The 19,840-nt window shown below is 39.8% G+C and overlaps 1 protein-coding gene across 3 annotated transcripts in view; it reads right to left on the bottom strand.

Annotated features, from left to right (window-relative positions):
* The window catches only part of LOC124595826 (hormone-sensitive lipase), a 119,375-nt gene that overhangs the window by 19,870 nt on the left and 79,665 nt on the right, over positions 1 to 19,840 (bottom strand). For 2 of the 3 annotated variants that reach the window (XM_047134723.1, XM_047134722.1), the window contains exon 9: positions 3,854 to 4,003. The exons of the other annotated variant lie outside the window; for it this stretch is intronic. In XM_047134723.1, the coding sequence (XP_046990679.1) occupies positions 3,854 to 4,003 (150 nt within the window). The remainder of the gene's footprint in view (positions 1 to 3,853; positions 4,004 to 19,840) is intronic. 3 annotated transcript variants of the gene reach the window in all.

The following is a 19,840-nucleotide window of genomic DNA, read 5'->3' on the forward strand; positions in this document are numbered from 1 at the left end:
TTGGTATAATGTCAACTTTATCCTGATGCCACATGTCCTTGACTTCCTCAACCAGTTGGATGTATTTTTCAAATTTTTCTCCTGTTTTCTTCTGTATATTTGTTGTATTGGGTATAGATATTTCGATTAGTTGTGTTAATTTCTTCTTTTTATTGGTGAGTATGATGTCAGGTTTGTTATGTGGCGTTGTTTTATCTGTTATAATGGTTCTGTTCCAGTATAATTTGTATTCATCATTCTCCAGTACATTTTGTGGTGTATACTTGTATGTAGGAACGTGTTGTTTTAGAAGTTTATGTTGTAAGGCAAGCTGTTGATGTATTATTTTTGCGACATTGTCATGTCTTCTGGGGTATTCTGTATTTGCTAGTATTGTACATCCGCTTGTGATGTGATCTACTGTTTCTATTTGTTGTTTACAAAGTCTGCATTTATCCGTTGTGGTATTGGGATCTTTAATAATATGCTTGCTGTAATACCTGGTGTTTATTGTTTGATCCTGTATTGCAATCATGAATCCTTCTGTCTCACTGTATATATTGCCTTTTCTTAGCCATGTGTTGGATGCATCTTGATCGACGTGTGGCTGTGTTAGATGATACGGGTGCTTGCCATGAAGTGTTTTCTTTTTCCAATTTACTTTCTTCGTATCTGTTAATGTTATGTGATGTAAAGGGTTGTAGAAGTGGTTATGAAATTGCAGTGGTGTAGCCGATGTATTTATATGAGTGATTGCCTTGTGTATTTTGCTAGTTTCTGCTCGTTCTAGAAAGAATTTTCTTAAATTGTCTACCTGTCCATAATGTAGGTTTTTTATGTCGATAAATCCCCTTCCTTTCTGCTTAATGTGAATCTTTCTGTTGCTGAATGTATGTGATGTATTCTATATTTGTGGCATTGTGATCGTGTAAGTGTATTGAGTGCATCTAGGTCTGTGTTACTCCATTTCACTACTCCAAATGAGTAGGTCAATATTGGTATGGCATAAGTATTTATAGCTTTTGTCTTGTTTCTTGCTGTCAGTTCTGTTTTCAGTATTTTTGTTAGTCTTTGTCTATATTTTTCTTTTAGTTCTTCTTTAATATTTGTATTATCTATTCCTAATTTTTGTCTGTATCCTAGATATTTACAGGCATCCGTTTTTCCATCGCTTCTATGCAGTCGCTGTGGTTATCCAATATGTAATCTTCTTGTTTAGTGTGTTTTCCCTTGATTATGCTATTTTTCTTACATTTGTCTGTTCCAAAAGCCATATTTATATCATTGCTGAATACTTCTGTTATCTTGTTGATTTGTTGCTGCCAGTAGTTTTAGATCATCCATGTATAGCAAATGTGTGATTTTGTGTGGGTATGTTCCAGTAATATTGTATCCATAATTTGTATTATTTAGCATGTTGGATAGTGGGTTCAGAGCAAGGCAGAACCAGAAAGGACTTAATGAGTCTCCTTGGTATATTCCACGCTTACTCTGTATTGGCTGTGATGTGATATTATTTGAATTTGTTTGGATATTAAGTGTGGTTTTCCAATTTTTGATTACTATGTTTAGGAACTGTATCAATTTAGGATCTACTTTGTATATTTCCAATATTTGTAGTAACCATGAGTGGGGTACACTATCAAAAGCTTTTTGGTAATCAATGTATGCGTAGTGTAGCGACCTTTGTTTAGTTTTAGCTTGATATGTCACCTCTGCATCTATTATCAGTTGCTCTTTACATCCTCGTGCTCCTTTGAAACAGCCTTTTTGTTCTTCATTTATAATTTTGTTCTGTGTTGTATGTGTCATTAATTTCTGTTTAATGACTGAAGTTAATATTTTGTATATTGTTGGTAGGCATGTTATGGGGCGATATTTAGCTGGGTTCGCTGTGTCTCCTTGATCTTTAGGTTTCAGATATGTTATTCCGTGTGTAAGTGTATCAGGGAATGTGTATGGGTCTGCAATGTAACTGTTAAATAATTTAGTTAGATGTGAATGTGTTGAGGTGAACTTCTTTAACCAGAAATTTGCTATTTTATCACTTCCAGGGGCTTTCCAATTGTGAGTAGAATTAATTGCTTGGGTGACTTCATGTTGCAAAATTATCACTTCAGGCATTTGTGGTATCATCTTGTATGTGTCTGTTTCTGCTTGTATCCATCGTGCATGCCTGTTATGTTGTGCCGGGTTTGACCATATGATGCTCCAGAAGTGTTCCATGTCTGTTATGTTTGGTGGATTGTTTATTTTAATGTGTCTGTTATCTATTGTCTGGTAGAATTTCTTTTGGTTTGTGTTGAATGTTTGGTTTTGTTTCCTTCTATTTTCACTTTTTTTGTATCTTCTGAGTCGTTTGACTAATGCTTGTAATTTCTGCTTCTTTTCGTCTAATTGCTCTGTCGCTTCTTGTTGTGAGATTTTACCTAACCTTTTTCGTTTTTTTTCCGAGATTTCATTTCTTATAAATTGTGTTAGCTGTCCGATGTCTTTCCTCAGTTTTTCTATTTTGATCTGTACCCTGTGTTGCCATGCTGGTTTTGTGGGTTTCTTCTGTGTGTTGGTTGGTTCTGATCTCTGCCTAGTGTGTATATTTAGTGCAGTGAGTGCTCCTATATAAACCAGTAGTTGTAACTCTTCCATAGTTGTGTTTTCATTTATTTTGTTGTGTATGATTGTGTTGATAGTTTTTATTGTTGTTTCGACTTGTGGCTTATTTGGTGGTCTATGCAAGAATGGTCTAATGTCTGTATTTGTGTCTTTGTATTCTATATATGTTAGCTGAAATTTTTCTTCTATATCTAACATCTGTGTCACTTCGTGTTCTATTTGTGCTTGTTCTGGTGGCTGTCTTAAGATTTCGTTTTCCTCTGATTGTTTAATTGATGCATGTTGTTCTTTGTTTGTTTGCTCTGGGATGTTTGAGTCCATTACTGTATTTTCTTCTTCTTCTGATTGCACATTATTTTGTTCCAGTATTTGTTGTACTTGTTATTTGATGTTTTCTAATTCTGACTGGGGTATCCTGTTATTTTTTATTATTACACGGATCTGATCAGCTAGTCGTTGTTCTGTTAAAAATTTTAATTCTGGGTATCTGGTAATAAATGTTGTGTATACTTGTGATCTGTATCCAGTTGTGTTGGTTCCTAGGTTTGTTGCTTGGTAATAACAGAACATGAGGTGTCGATTAACTTCATCTGACCATCTCATCCTCTGTCTTTGTTTTCCTTCTAGGGTGGTTGCAGGAAGCATATCCTGCAAAACACCTCTATTTGGATTTAAATCATTTTCCAGTTGGCTAGCAGTGTCGTTACCATTGTGGGCGGGCATAGGGTTCAAGCGTCGTCCCCGACCATGACGGCGCTTGTCCGAGGCTTCTTTAGTTCTGTCCTGAACCAACTAATCACACTAAAAGGGGGGTTAGCCCTATTAGTGGTTTGTTCTTTTCGTCGCCTTTTACGACTGGCAGAACATACCGGAGGCCTATTCTTTTCCCGGGCCTCCACGGGGATTATTATTATTATTATTATTATTATTATTATTATTATTACTATTTCTATCACCTTCACCACCACTTCTTACAAATCTATCCATTTTAAATGATGATTTATATACCAGTTTAAAAATCAGTAAAAACACAATTAAACAAAATTCCTACACTGTTATAAGTATCAATGACTGGTTATTTATAATGAATAACATTAAATATTCTCATTTACATTGCTGTTATTTTATGGTGAATACAGACAGCAGTTACATTCAAGTGAAAACTATTACATGAATTGAGTGATACTAGTTACTGGTACTAAAATAATTGCTACAAAGGGCAATGAAAAGCCATTTCATCCAAACTAAGACCCAATTGTACCTGTTCTGTGACAGACAGTGTCCTGTCATTGTCTGTTGTTGTTGTTGTTGCTGATGTTGATTCTGATGCTGCTGCACTATAGGCTGTTCAGATATGGCAACAGCTTCACCACCCAAATAACGCTCCAAGAACTCAGACACGTATCTGGAACTGGCGAGGAATAACCGACTCCCTCACTTCTGCTTAGTGGCAGACATCTCAGGTGATAAAAAAATTACCAAATGATAAACACTCATGGTCCCAGTTAGTATGGAATTTACATTTCAGCCTTCATACCTAAACATCTGTTAGCATAAACAATGCTGTGAAATTTATTTGCAAGTTAACTCTAATGCGGTATGTTGATGCGAACAAATATCTTACTGAAAAAGGGCAAGAGATAAAGTGAAATTAAACATTCACTGTATCAGTGAGGAATGATGCAATATAAGCTAGAAATAAAAGCAAGTGAATTACAATACAAATGGATATTATAAATGACCAATATAAATAAAAAGAAGGATCAGTGCTTTGAAATGGCCATTATGAGGTTGGCTTTGAAATAACAGTATGATGCTAACTGTCACAGGCCACAACTGGTTAGCACTCCACTGTTGTTTTGGCTGTCCTAGATTCTGGTAGGCACAACAAGGATTGAAGCCAATTAGATCTCTATCTCATAGCTAAATTTGTGACACTAATTTCTTCTCTTCATTATTTATACTTTCTAGGATCAAAAACCAAAATAATCTTTTGTGCATTGCAGAATATTCATCCAAACAGCCTCTCTGCAGATTCGAACTGTGTGCAAGACTCAAAATTGGACCTCTACCATTTGGGGACAAGTGCTCTACTGACTGAGCTACCCATGTGTGACTAATGACCCATCCTCACAGCTTGACTTCCACACTGTGGAGTGAAAATATCATTCTGGAGTCTCTCTGCATCTTATCCAGACTAGTGTTTGAATCAGTTTTCACTTCTGTAGAATAGTAACTGTACTACATTTACTTTAAACCATTTAAATAATTTTGGTCTTATTCTGTATTCCAAATTTCAATGTACAAAGCATCCTTTTTTTCAGTTTTATGTAAGGTGTGATGTTTCTGGTCACATGATCAGACTGGTCACAATATTTTTGAATGATTGAATGGAGAGAGTAAATTATGTTACATACGGTTTTCATTAAGAGTTCGTGAGTATATGACAGGATGTAGTTGCTGCAGCAAACATTCTTACACAGGTGAGCACAGCTGCCAGTTTGAGAAATAACACTTAATGTGGCAAGCAGAAATCATGATCAAGGGTAGTAGTCTAGACATGAAAATGGAAGATTGGTGTCTTAATACCATCTACCAAGAACCTGAAGCTTACATTCCAAACTAATGAACTATTTTAATTAGATATTAATTAAAATGGGCAACACAGATCAGCAAATAAAACAAATGCCTATAAATGGTTGATATTGATGTACGAGGGCAGTTCAATAAGTAATGCAACACATTTTTTTCTGAAACAGGGGTTGTTTTATTCAGCATTTAAATACACCAGGTTATTCCCCAATCTTTTAGCTACACAACACTATTTTTCAACGTAATCTCCATTCAATGCTATGGCCTTACGCCACCTTGAAATGAGAGTCTGTATGCCTGCACGGTACCATTCCACTGGTCGATGTCGGAGCCAACGTCGTACTGCATCAATAACTTCTTCATCATCCGCGTAGTGCCTCCCACGGATTGCGTCCTTCATTGGGCCAAACATATGGAAATCCGACGGTGCGAGATCGGGGCTGTAGGGTGCATGAGGAAGAACAGTCCACTGGAGTTTTGTGAGCTCCTCTCGGGTGCGAAGACTTGTGTGATGTCTTGCGTTGTCATGAAGAAGGAGAAGTTTGTTCAGATTTTTGTGCCTACGAACACACTGAAGTCGTTTCTTCAATTTCTGAAGAGTAGCACAATACACTTCAGAGTTGATCGTTTGACCATGGGGAAGGACATCGAACAGAATAACCCCTTCAGCGTCCCAGAAGACTGTAACCATGACTTTACCGGCTGAGGGTATGGCTTTAAACTTTTTCTTGGTAGGGGAGTGGGTGTGGCACCACTCCATTGATTGCCGTTTTGTTTCAGGTTCGAAGTGATGAACCCATGTTTCATCGCCTGTAACAATCTTTGACAAGAAATTGTCACCCTCAGCCACATGACGAGCAAGCAATTCCGCACAGATGGTTCTCCTTTGCTCTTATGGTGTTCGGTTAGACAACGAGGGACCCAGCGGGAACAAACCTTTGAATATCCCAACAGGTGAACAATTGTGACAGCACTACCAACAGAGATGTCAAGTTGAGCACTGAGTTGTTTGATGGTGATCCGCCGATCATCTCGAACGAGTGTGTTCGCACGCTCCGCCATTGCAGGAGTCACAGCTGTGCACGGCCGGCCCGCACGCGGGAGATCAGTCAGTCTTGCGTGACCTTGCGGCGATGATGACCCACGCTTTGTCCAACAACTCACCGTGCTTTTGTCCACGGCCAGATCACCGTAGACATTCTGCAAGCGCCTATGAATATCTGAGATGCCCTGGTTTTCCGCCAAAAGAAACTCTATCACTGCCTGTTGTTTGCAACGCACATCCGTTACAGACGCCATTTTAACAGCTCCGTACAGCGCTGCCACCTGTCGGAAGTCAATGAAACTATACGAGACGAAGCGGGAATGTTTGAAAATATTCCACAAGGAATTTCCGGTTTTTTCAACCAAAATTGGCCGAGAAAAAAAAAAATGTGTTGCATTACTTATTGAACTGCCCTCATAATTTGTGTATAAATTAAACAACACTTTTAACAAACAGCCCAAATTAGGTCACCGTATGAGGTGAGGTGAATGGTTCCCAAATCATTACCTTGCTGATTCCCACTGTGCCAACAGTCAGTTGGTACTCAAACTAGTAGGACATGAAGAGTGACAGACTGTATGAGAGTAGAGAGGAGAGGTCACTGCGAAGAATATGAAACAAGATGCTATTTGCCAAGAAAATTTTAGTTAACTTTCGCATGATGTGTCAGTGCTAAGTAACATATAGAAAGAACTGCTGAAGTATAGTGCAGAATGAAACAAAGAAATATGCATTATGAGACAAGCAGAAATGAAACTTTTATTCAAAGACAAAAAAAAAAAAAAAAAAAAAAAAAAAATTACTGGAATTCATGATGGTCCCCTGGAAATCACAAAAGGTGGGACATGGTTCTTAACAGAGCATGTGATCACCAAGGATGCTTGCTCTGCAATGTGTTCCAATGCTGGCCACATGGTTGGTACGGAATAGTTGTGGTAGGGCATTGCATTCCTCCACCAGCACAGTTGACAACTGTTGGTTGCTCATAGGTGCATGTGGACATGCTTCAATACATTTAAGTCAGGTGAATGTGCAGAGTAGGCCCAACAAAGAAGATCCTCACATTCCAAGATCTACTCCACCTGGACAGTTAACTGCAGTCACAAATATCCTGCATAAAAATGATCTCAGGGCTGAATGCACAATCGAAAAGATGCACATGGAGAAAGAGTACAGTGTGACAATAATGTTGACTGGTGAGCGTATCGTGTTTGAAGATTTGGGGGGTCAGGAAGCCATGCAATACTGTTACTCCACACACAATAACACCTGCACTACCAAACCAATCACATACAACAGTGTTCCTAGGTACATTACATTTTCCCACCTCTCGCCATAGTAAGATAATCAAGCACCGTCGAACATTATCAGTTTGGTGGTCCAAGTGTTATGGCATAGGAAGGCATAATGTTGCATTGACATACTGACCTCTAAATCTTTGAACATGGTACACTCACCAGTCAATATTATTGTGACACTGTATTTCTCCATGTGCTCTCCACAAGTCAGTTACAGAGCAAAAAATTCACTCACAGCATTTCACCTATCTCTCATTAGGCAAATTTTAGAAAAATGTGCAACAGAATAGAGAAAAGCTGGCAGAGGAAGGCACTCCTATAATGAGAATCTCCTACCATTTACAGGGATACATATTTTAGATGTTATTGTGAGTAAATATTCCAATAAACATTTTCTAATGCGCAGGTGTGCAGTTTCCGCAAAACAGGAAATGTGCCAGGATACCAGAGATTAATGCAAAACTTGCAATGCACCATTATGTGTTGTATCCGGTTTCAAGACTTATCACACAAGCAGTTATTAATAACCACTTGAACTAAAACTGCTAGTTCAAATTATTTAACACTTCTGGATAAATTATTTAAAAAAGAAAGAGAAAAGAAATACAAAAATGTAAAAAACAGGCAATATAAAAAGCGGTTTTTAACTGTTTGTGCCAGTCCAAAGCCCAGATCAAAAAGAAGCGTGGAAAATACATTAAATGAATGTAAGAAGTATTCAGACAGTTCCTTCACATGAAGTAGTCTGCTGGCTAATGAACTAACTTGGTATTTCAGATGCTACCCATCTATCCGTGGCTGATGTAAATACACAGGATACATTTCACAAGTAAATGAAAAACTATACATATTCATCACTTTACAATGTGGTGAAATTATTCCAATGTGGCAGAAATAATTATATTCAGGCACCCCGATTTTTGGCCTAATGACAAGGAAAAATGGCAAATATATACTGAGTACTAAGTTTCCCCACTATGGTGCATCTTTCCAAATGAAGTATGCTGGCACCAAACAGACTTTGTGCATAAGTTTATGCTATATCTACACTGCAGAACAGAATTGAAGGATTACTTTTTCAAAACCTCATAACTGTCTCCCATTGCAGCGCAGAAGTTTGAAATTTGGCTCACAGTGTCTACAACCTTCCTTTGTAATTGTGAAAACGTATGGTGACCCTTGGTGGCACTCTTAGGCTTGATGACCCTTCAAACAAGAAGGTTCGACACATGCGGGGAGGGGGAAATGTGAGGTGTAGTAGCGTGTGTTAATAATGTCACATTGGCACCAAATTTCATCACTATTCTGACCAAAGCCACAGTAGATGTGTCACACAACGGGAAAATTGTCACATCCCATCTTACCCATATTTCACCCCTTCTTTTGACTCTTCTGTGACGGAGGTCAGAACGGCGGCAATCATAGTTGAAATCACACAGTTTTCTTATGGGTGGCCAAGGAAAAGATTTGAGGTACACCACGACTCAGAATTGGCATGAATAGGCCTTAGTGGGTGACAAAGTGCGTCAATCAGACTGCCCCTTTCCAGGGGGCATTTTTGGTTAAAAACAACAGTTCTTGGTACAATGAGTACCAGTACAACTTTCTCAACAACCTTTGACACTGCTGGAAACCCCTGGGAATTTCAACTCATCTCTAGTGAGATTATTGGGCTCTAACCCCACTGAACATGATTGCACCACTTTTAGGAGCAGCACGACTGCAATTTTTGTTCTCGTATACAGGTTGTAGTAACTATGGATTGTCCTAAAACCATATGATGAAATTTGAACATGGTAAGAACCAGCAAAGCATGCTTATGCTTTTTCAGTCTTCCGGTTTCAAGCTCTCCTGTGGCACGATCACAGAGGGGGTGCATGCGTGAATACAATGGCAAATGTCCCTGAAGACCCCTCAGTTCGGCAGTACCCTCAGTGGCACCCACTCAGATTTATTGGGAATTTTTAACCTATGAAGTAGCCTTATGTACCTGCATGCAGACAACTAGGAACAGAGGGGTGTCAAGTGGTCGCCTGCTTGCAGGTGCCTAGGGCTACTTCGCAGGTTTTCTCTGTGAAGAAACATTTTTACAATTCTCAGTAAATGTGTGTAGGTGTCACCAAGAGTACTGCTGAGGTGGGAGTGTTATTAGATGGGCATTTTGCCACTGTATTCATGCATGTGTCAATGACACACCCTACAATGATCACAATGCAGGAGGGCACAAACCTGGAGGGCTGAAAAAGTATATGCACCATTTGTTGCTTCAAGTTACTTTCCAATTTTGTTGAATTGTTTTGGATGATCCCCAGTGATTCCAACCCATACAGAAGATAAAATTTATGGTCACGCTGCATTCCAAAGGAGTGTGATCACTTCTGATGGGCACGCAGGCCCACAATGTCGTTAGAGAGGGGCTGAAACACCTGGAGGTGTCAACAGCATCTGAGGTTGTCAAGATGTCGTCCCGTTGCTCATCACAGAGAGAACTTCTGTTTTTTACTTCAAAATGTGTGTGAATCAACACCTCAGTGAAAGGGGTTGTTTCATTGACACTCTTTATACCTCCCTTTGAAGCTTTTTGTGACAGTTCTGAGTGGTGGTGTGTCTGAGATGTTTTTCCAAGCCACCCATAAGAAAACAGTGTAATTTCAGTACTGGGTGCCACTATTCTGACCTTCATAGCAGAGACGTCAAAACAAGGGGTGAAATGCGGGTAAGAAGATGTATAATGACCTTCCCATCAAGTGAAATGTCTACGGTGGTGGTAGGCAGAATTGTGATGCAATTTGGTGCCAATGTGACATCATCAGCCCATTTTACACATCACCTGAACCTCACAGCTCTGATCTTTTTTCCTCTCATGTCAAAACTTTGCTGTTTAAAGCATTGTCGAACCCAAGGCTGATGTCACAGGATGCCACATTTTTGCACCATTACAGACACCCTTTGAGTACCTTTGAGTCAAACTTCAAACTTCTGTGTCATAAAGGAAAACAATTATGGGTTTTCAAAAAAAAGTTTTCTTTAGTTCAGTTGCATTGTGAATTTTGCACGTGATGTAATTACATAGCATACATTATGCCAGTAAAAGAAAAATTGTACATTTTCATCTGCTTATGACATGCTAAAATTATTAGCAGGTAACTCAGACAATTTTATTTGGGTATAGCGATTTTTGGCTGTGAAAGTTGTCTAGGGATGTGTGAAAGGATTGAAAATAAGTAACGCACATTGGAAAAAGAATTCAAGAGCTTCAAGGTTTCGAGTTTAAAGTTACTCCTAGATGAAATAGTGTGCTGGCAAAAGATGGACCAGATTCTTCATATGAAGCAGTATCTGTCCCAAGCATGAAATAAATACACAGCACACATAGTATAAGCTAATTAAAAATTATGCAGATTCATCTCTCTATGATGTGATCAAATTTTTCTGACATAAAGGAAAGATTTTGTATTCTAGCACATCCTTTCTAGCCCATTTAATTTTGTGTATATACTCTAAACATATCCAGATGCATCAAAATGTTTTTCTCAGCAAGCACTTAATTTCCCTTGTGAATTGTCTGTGAATAATTTATTGTGCTAGCATGCACCAAGAGCAAAGACAAAATGGAGAATGGAGGGAGTGAATGCACAGATTCTACAGCTTTTTGTTGCAAGCTACCTGTGAAATATTAGGCACAGCAGCAGGAGGCTGGCACTGGTAATACAGCAGGGAGGAAGCAATCATGGATACAAAGGGTCCCGGCACAGACTGTTGGCTTAGTCCATAAAAACACTGCGCACTTCAAGGCCTATGTCAAGCACATCTGTAGGAGCAAAAGGGTTATGAACCATGCCCTACCTTATATTGTGTTCATGAGATCACCATGAATCATGTTGACTTCAGTTTAGTTATTGGCTACAAATGAAAGTGTCATTCTGTTCATCCCATACAGTTATAATCTATACTATACTGTAACAATTATCTCTATGTTTGCACAAAGTTTCATTGAGCTATGTTACTTGGCAGCAACATACCACATGAAAGTCACATTCACTCTTAAGCTTTGGACACCAGTGGTGTTGTATTAATCTATTTGACCAAATGCCACTTTGTTGAAGAGAAGGAACACTAAAATCTGATTCATAATTCAGAAGCTTGTTTAAGAAGTGTTTTATTGAAGCAAAACATTAGGAATTGTTGGAGATGCTGCTGCAATGGGCAGTTAAAAGATAAATTTTTCAACCCTTCATGCTTGGGCATAAAATGATCTGTTACCAAAACCCAGTTGTTCACCCTTTGCATATGAACGTGTGCTTATGCTAAGTCTGATCCACAATGATGAGTAAGAGGAGTATTGGAAGACATCTTCAACATTTTGTTGTAGATGTTAACAGCATCCCAAAAATTGTTTCACATTGTCAAGCTGGGTGTAACAAATGATAATTAATTGAAACCTTCATCTGCCGACAGGTGGTGTTGGTACCTCGATGGGGACAGTTGAAAATGTGCCCCTCGACCGGGACTCAAACCCGGGACCTCCTGCTTACATGGCAGACACACTATCCATCTGAGCCACAGAGGACACAGACGAATAGGGCGACTGCAGGGACTTATCCCTTGCACGCTTCCCGTGTATCGATTGTGGACAGTTGGGAATGTGGGTCTCATGGGAAGTGTGCAAGGGATAAGTCCCCGCAGTCGGCCTATTCATCTGTGTCCTCGGTGGCTCAGATGGATAGAGCATTTGCCATATAAGCAGGAGATCCCAGGTTCGAGTCCCGGTCGAGAACAGTTACCATCTTCAAATATAGGTGTAACAACATTGCGTGCTATGTTTATTTTGGATATTTTGTTCCAGTCATTACGTATAGCATAACTTTCGGAGATAACTAATCTACTCAAAACTTTCAGACTACAGAAAAAGGTCATTTAAGCGTTCGTGGGAATAAAAAACAAACAACACTGCAAACCTTTATTTGAAAAGCTAAATCTAATGTCCATTCCTAGCATATATAAACTCATTTTCACAAAAATAACCATACAACTTTTTGAGAGCAATTGCTTCTTGTGCCAATATGGTATCAGACAGAGGACGTTACATGTTACCTATCCACAGACAAATTATATGAAAAATATTCGCATTATATGGGCACGAAATTTATGAAGTGAGGGGAGGGAGAAACAGGGTGAGAGAATGCCCACATGGGGAGGTAGGGAGATGGAGGAAGAGTTGTGGGAGAAGGCAATACATAATCTGGACAGGAGAGGAATGGTGCAGAGAGAAGAAAGTTGGGAAAAGGTAAGGTAAGGTAAGGTAAGGTAAGGTAAGGTAAGGTAAGGTAAGGTAAGGTCGTGGGTAATAGGTAAGCAGAGGATTCGGCCAGAGGGACTGCAAGAAAGCAGGATATGCTGGAGAGAACTCCCACCTGTGTAGTTCAGAGAAACTTGTACTGGGAGGGTGTACCCAAATGGCCCATTAATGAATTAGTTGAAGTCATGTGAGTAGACAGTTTGTTACTTGTCACGCTCAGGCCAGAGATAATGGATGTGTGTGCATGAGGTGTTTTTCCTTGTGTGTGTGTGTGTGTGTGTGTGTGTGTGTGTCCCTCCTTTATGATGAGGCAGACTTTGGATGAAAGCTCAGTGTCTAACAGTCTTTTTGCTGTGCGCATCTGCAACGCAACATGTCATCTTTACGGGGAGGAGCAATCTATCATTTTCATAATATTGTTGATATATAACATGAAACAATATAAAACTGGGGATGGAATGTATCAATATTATGAAAAGGGTAGTTGCTACTCACCATATAGCCCCACCCTCCCCCCGCCCTCTGTCTACCCTCTCTTCACTTCATCTCTGCACACTCCCACAAGCAGCACTTTCCTGACCCCACACTTACCTTGCTATCGTTCCCCCTTGCTGCTCTGCTCCACCTTCCTCTTTACCTCCACCACCCAGTTGCCTCTCCCATCATGCACTGCTGCTTGCAGTCTGGCTTCAACTGGCAGAGACTGTGGTCATGTGTGTGCAAGTTGCATTTGCACATGCGTGTCTGTGCGTCTTGTCTATTTTTGATGAAGCCTTGTTGGCTGAAAGCCCACTTTCTGTCAGTCTTTTTGTTGTGCCTATCTGTGATTCACCATCTACGCTATATGGTGAATAGAAACTATCCTTTTCATAACAGTGATATATTACAAGGCTACTTTCACATATGGCCCTGTCTTTTATTGAGCAAGAAATTCTTTTGAGTGGAATGTGGTAGGAGGTGGTTGGTAGGTGTATGGGGATAGATTGGGTGGGCACCAAAAAGGGAATCTGTTTGTGGATGAGCTGGATGGGATATTGTTTGTCAATCAAATCTCTGGTAACGTTCTTGGTATAATTCAGCAACTTCTGCTACCCACTGCAGATGCACTGTTTACAGGTGGTGTGTAGTAAGGAAGAGACTTTCACATGAAACAAGTGACAGCTATAAAGTTGGAGATACTGTTGGTGGTTGGTATGCTTGATGTGAACAAATATTTATGGAGCCATCTGAGATGAATATCGACGTCTAGGAAGGTGGCTTGTTAACTTGAGGAAGACCAGGTGAAACAGATTTGGGAGTAGACATTGACAAAAGAGCAAAGGTTGTCCCTGCCATGGGACTATATCATGAAAATGTCATCATGAATCTGAACTAGACAGGGTTTCAGGTGCTGAGTTGGTAAGAAGGACGACTCCTCCTCCTCCTCCTCCTCCTCCTCCTCCAGATGGCCCATAAATAAGTTGACTTAAGATGGTGCAAGGAGTATAGATGGCAGTATAACAAGTTGTTTATAAATTTGACTTTTGAAAGTTAAATTAATGGGGGGAACTGGGAGAATTTTAGGAAAGTGTGGTTCATCTGTAAAGGAGACAGCATATAGGACACTAGTGTAACCCATTCTTGAGTACTCCTCGAGTGTTTGGGATCTGCACCAATTTGGATTAATGGAAGACATCGAACAAATTTGGAGGGGGACGGCTAGATTTGTTACCAGTAGGTCTGAACAACACTCAAATATAATGGAGCTGCTTCAGGAAGGGAAGGGACCTTCTTTTTGATTACGCTATTGAGAAAATTCAGAGAACTGGCATTTGAAGCTGATGGCAGAATGATTCTACTGTTACCAACATAGATTTCACATAAGCAATATGGAGATGAGAAAAATCAGGGCTTGTATGGAGACATACAGACAGATGCTTTCCCCCTCATTCTATTTACAAGTGCCATGCTTCATACAGGGGCTTGCAGAGTATATATGTAGATGTAGATGGTGGTAACGGGACAGGAGTCTGGTGGTAAAAGGACAGGAACTGTGGAAATGCAGTGAATAAACTGAGCTGTGTGTTGAATGTCAGATGGGAGGTAACAGACAATAGTTTGGAGTGTCAGTGGGAGCACTGTACCCAGCCACAACAGGATAACCAGTAAGGACACCTGGGGGGGGGAGGGGGAGGGGGGGAGGGGAGTGAGCAGGTGGGGAGCAGTGGGGGGGTTTGTGGTGCAGAGTAAAAGTAAAAGGTAGAAGTGGGTGAGGGGGTAGCTGGTCTGAAGAGGGATATGGATTCAAGTGTCATGTTTAGGGATAGATCTAAGGTTAAAATGGCTCTGAGCACTATGGGACTTAACATCTGAGGTCATCTGTCCCCTAGAACTTAGAACTATTTAAACTTAACTAACCTAAGGACATCACACGTATCCATGCCCGAAGCAGGATTCGAACTTGCAACCATAGCAGTCGCACGGTTCCAGACTAAAGCGCCTAGAACCGCTCGGTCACAGCGGCTGGCTAGATCTAAGGCCTCATGGAGCTGCAGGAGGTCATGTTGGCCTGCAGAGATGGGATTATGGTTATAAGGTTTGTACGCGAAGGTGTCAGAGTTGGTAGAGACCCTCAGCCACATAGTCACAACAATTTATGACCATTGTAACCTGAAAACCGATCTAGACCTTACCATCATTCCCACACATAAAGACTACACCACAAATAGTTGGTGGTTCTGTAGAAGTGATGTTGGATTCACTAGGGAGGGATTTAGGAAAGGAAAGTGAGGCCAGGTTAGAAATGAAGAATTCCTAAAAGGTCACCTGAGGATGATTTGTTGGACAGGGAGGAGGATCATGGTTGGAAGGAGGTTAGAACTGTTTTTAACAAGGTTCTATCATGGGGTTCTGGTTAGCTATTGTCAGTGGGGTGCACTGTGAAGAAATGTTTCCATAGCAGAATATGAGTGAAGAAAACAAGGTCCTTTAAAAGTCCAATATGGCTGAATTTAGGTTTTGGGCTAAAAGTGGGGTCTTTATAAGTACTGATACTTCTGCAGGGTCAGAGATTTGGCAGAAAGATTGATAACAGTGTTATAGGATTGTTATTTCTAAATGCACTATCATTCCTTTACTCACCTTTAACACTGATATTCATTAGTAAATAAGGAACCTTGATTTCTAACAATGAATGAAATGTCCACATGAGGATGTTTGTTGTTAGCAAAATATTAATTTATTCTACTGACAATGCAGATCATTCCCTTTCAACCACATTTCAGTATTTGAATTAACATGTACACTATATGAGGGGTGTTCGATAAGTAATGCAACAATTTTTTTCCCCGAGTCAGTTTCAGTTAATAAAATGTGAAATTTGTTGTGGGATATCTTGGCATATTCCCACTTTAGCCCCCTGTAGTTTCATGAAGTTCCAATAGCTGGCAGTGCTATACATAGCCTTCAAAATGGCTTCTGTAACAGAGATGTGTTCCAAGCAGAGAGCTGTCATTGAGTTTCTTTTGGCAGAAAATTAGAGCACTGCAGACACTCTTAGGTGCTTGCAGAATGTTAATGGAGATCTGGCAGTGAATGAAAGCATGGTGAGTGGGTGGGCAAGATGTCTCATTGCAGCAAGGTTGTGCAACCCTATCTGACCCCCGTGTTTCAGGCGGCCCCACACAGCTGTGACTCCTGCAATGTTGGAACTTGCATATACTTTCATGTGATGTGATAAGCAGATAACAATCAAACACCTTGCTGCACAATTGGACATCTCTGTTGGTAGTGCTGACACACTCACCCACCAGTTGGGGTACTAAAAGCTGTTTGCCCCGCTAGGTTCCTCACAGCCTAATAGAAGACTATACAAAGCAATGAAGGACCATCTGTGTAGAACGGCTTGCACATTACAAGGCTGATCATGACAATTTCTTGTTGAACATCATCCCAGGCATTAAAACGGAATCATCACTTTGAACCACAAATAAAACAGCACTCCATGGAGTGGCGTCACACCATCTGTCCTCTGAAGAAAAAGTTCAAAGCCACACCCTCAGCTAGTAAAGTCTTTTGGGACTCTGAAAGGGTTATTCTGTTTGGTGTCCTCCCTCATAGTGCATCAGCCAACTCTGAAGTATATTGTGCTACACTGAGGAAATTGATAAATGACTTCAGTGTATTTGTCACCATAAAAATGCAAATGAACTTCTGCTTATGACAACACAAGGCCTCACACAAGTCGGCACGCCAAAGAGGAGCTCACAAAACTTTGTTGGCCTGTTTTTCCTCATCCACCCTACAGCTCATATCTTGCACCTTCAGACTTCCATCTGTCTGGCTCAATGAAGGATGCACTATGGAGGAAGCAGTAAATGGGTGATGGGGGAGGTTATTGATAAATCAAGATGTTGGCTCTGACATTGATCAGTAGAGTGGTAACACGTGGGCCTACAGGCCCTCCCAGTAAGGTGGCACAAGGCCGTTACATTGAACAGAGATTTTGTTGAAAAATAAATTTTTGTTGCCAGAAGAGTGGGGAATAATATGTTATATTGGAATCCTGATTAAAATCAACCAGCTTTCAGCAAAAAATGTGTTGCATTACTTATTGCTTGCGTATACATCAGCATCTTCCCTGTTTGGCTGTGGTAATTTTTTCTGTTCACCAAAAATTCTGAAATGTGTTTCCATCCCCAATCACAACTCCGGATATAGCATCTTTCACAGTACTTTAATTGACCCAAATCAATTTTCTGATTTATTTTACATAAAACGGAATTGAAAATAAAACAACGGAAAAACCAGGATGGAATGTAACAATATTATGAAAATGATAGCTGCTACTCACCATATAGTGGAGATGCTGAGCTGCAACTCAGCATCTCTGCTATGTAGGGCATTGAAAATAGATTATTTGTCAATGCAGGAAGCATACTCAAAGCAGCAGCAAAAGTAGTAACATTCGGCATGAAAAAGCCAATCTGTGAAACATCTCACATGTAACTGGACAAGACCCTCCACAATATACGGTCAGAAATTTTCTACCCTATTTGATTGCTTCCTTGATAGAAACAACGTAAGCTCTTTCAGCAATAATAACAGCTCCAGCACATGAGAAAGCAGGCTACTCACAGCAAAGTTTTATTTATTTTAAATCAGTGAACAAATAAGCTCATTTGTTTGACCAACTCTCTCACTCTCTCTCTCTCTCTCTCTCTCTCTCTCTCTCTCTCTCTCACACACACACACACACACACACACACACACACACACACACACACACACACACACACACACCAACAACTACAACAACAACAACAGCAACACACAAAGTTGTATTTAAGTGTTTACAGTTTTTTTGTAACAAACAAGGATATTCTGTGTGGGAAAACACACATTAAACAATGGATGCAATTGGCTGTGGAATTTATCACATTTAGCATAACTATATACCCAAGAAATGAGTCATTGAATATCTACAGATGTATGCAGACATTATTCCCACAGTTACGGGAGGGAAACAGAAGTCAGTCATCCATTGACTGCTGAAAGCAAATGAAATTACATTGATCTGAGTTAAAAACAGGCAAATTATGTGTACAGAAAAGTCTTAAAATAGAGATATAAAAATATAGGCAATTCAAAAAGGAGTGCAAATTCAAAAAATATCTACAAATGTGCCAGTGAAATAAAAAGACAAGTAGTGAGACTTTAAAAAACTTCAACAGAAAAAAAAACGGAATATCTGACGCAACCATTATGATGTTACATCTTTTCTAGGGATTTTTCTTTTTCCAAGACAGACATTAGACATTATTTACAATGAAAGAGAGAGGTGTGTAGATAGGGGGGGGGGGGGGGGGGGGGCAAGAGGCTACATCTACCATCTACTATGGCATGTTACTTCAGTCAGTTCACAGTTCCATTTCTACCAGTTTTATTTGCAGGTGTTAGAATAGTATGTACACTTTCTGAAACCTGACATACTTATTATATCACACCATCTTACAACCTTAAAACTAATTTAAAAATCAAATCCATACAATGCTTTGCAAGAAGAGAAGTCATTCACTGTACACTATAAGCACTGGATTGCAGGTGGATACACAAACAAGGAGTAGAATACTGCAGCTACAGCTGATGTACTGCTTCACAATTTCACAATATGGTGTGTGTGTCTTCACACATCACTGTTCGCCTTAAAACTTCTAAATATTGATTACATCAAATAGTGTTCTGAATACTGCTGAGTAACAAAATGTATATATTATCACTGCAATAAAGCAACTTAACAATTTTATTCAATATTTGTCTTCATATAGTAGCCACTGCAACTAATCAGTGTCCTGCTAGGAGGGTTGCATGACAAAACTATGCTCTTGGATACTGCAAGAATAGTTAAGTGTTTTCTCAAATGTGAGAGTGTTGCTAAATGGCTTATACAAACGCTGACAGTGAAATCTGTTCTTTTTAGATGTACGAAGCCAGTTATCATAACTAGATTTCACTTCTAATAGTATTGGATATTAGAAGATGTTTAAAATGTAGTGCAACTAAGTACAACAGGTTTTAAAATTCAAACATGTTAACAAAAGCAAGTTGTCAGGCATCGTGGCATGCATCTACTGACCCCAACAAAATGTTTTCAACTTTGAGAAATCAGTGAAGCATAGCTGTCCGTAACTCTATTATCAGTGTAAACAGCACATTATGTAACAAGTTGTGGTCCCTCCAAAGGCAGTATATGCCATTGCCTTCCTTTAACCTCTGAACTGACTTACCCAGCCAGGTATAAGGGGGCCTACAGTTTAATATTGACTCAAACATAGCACAACTCATCCCCCCCCCCCCCCCTCTTTCTTTTCAAAAATGTAAATGATAGTGACTAGAGATGAAAGAGGAACCAAATAACACAGCACCCCCCCCCCCCTCCCCACACATTTGGGATTTATTCTCTAAGCCAATGGAAAGCATAAACTGAAAAACCAAGTTAAAAGTAAGTATGTAAAATGTTTTAATTCCATTGTATTC

This window comes from Schistocerca americana, chromosome 2 (assembly GCF_021461395.2).
Source record: "Schistocerca americana isolate TAMUIC-IGC-003095 chromosome 2, iqSchAmer2.1, whole genome shotgun sequence".
NCBI lineage: Eukaryota > Metazoa > Arthropoda > Insecta > Orthoptera > Acrididae > Schistocerca > Schistocerca americana.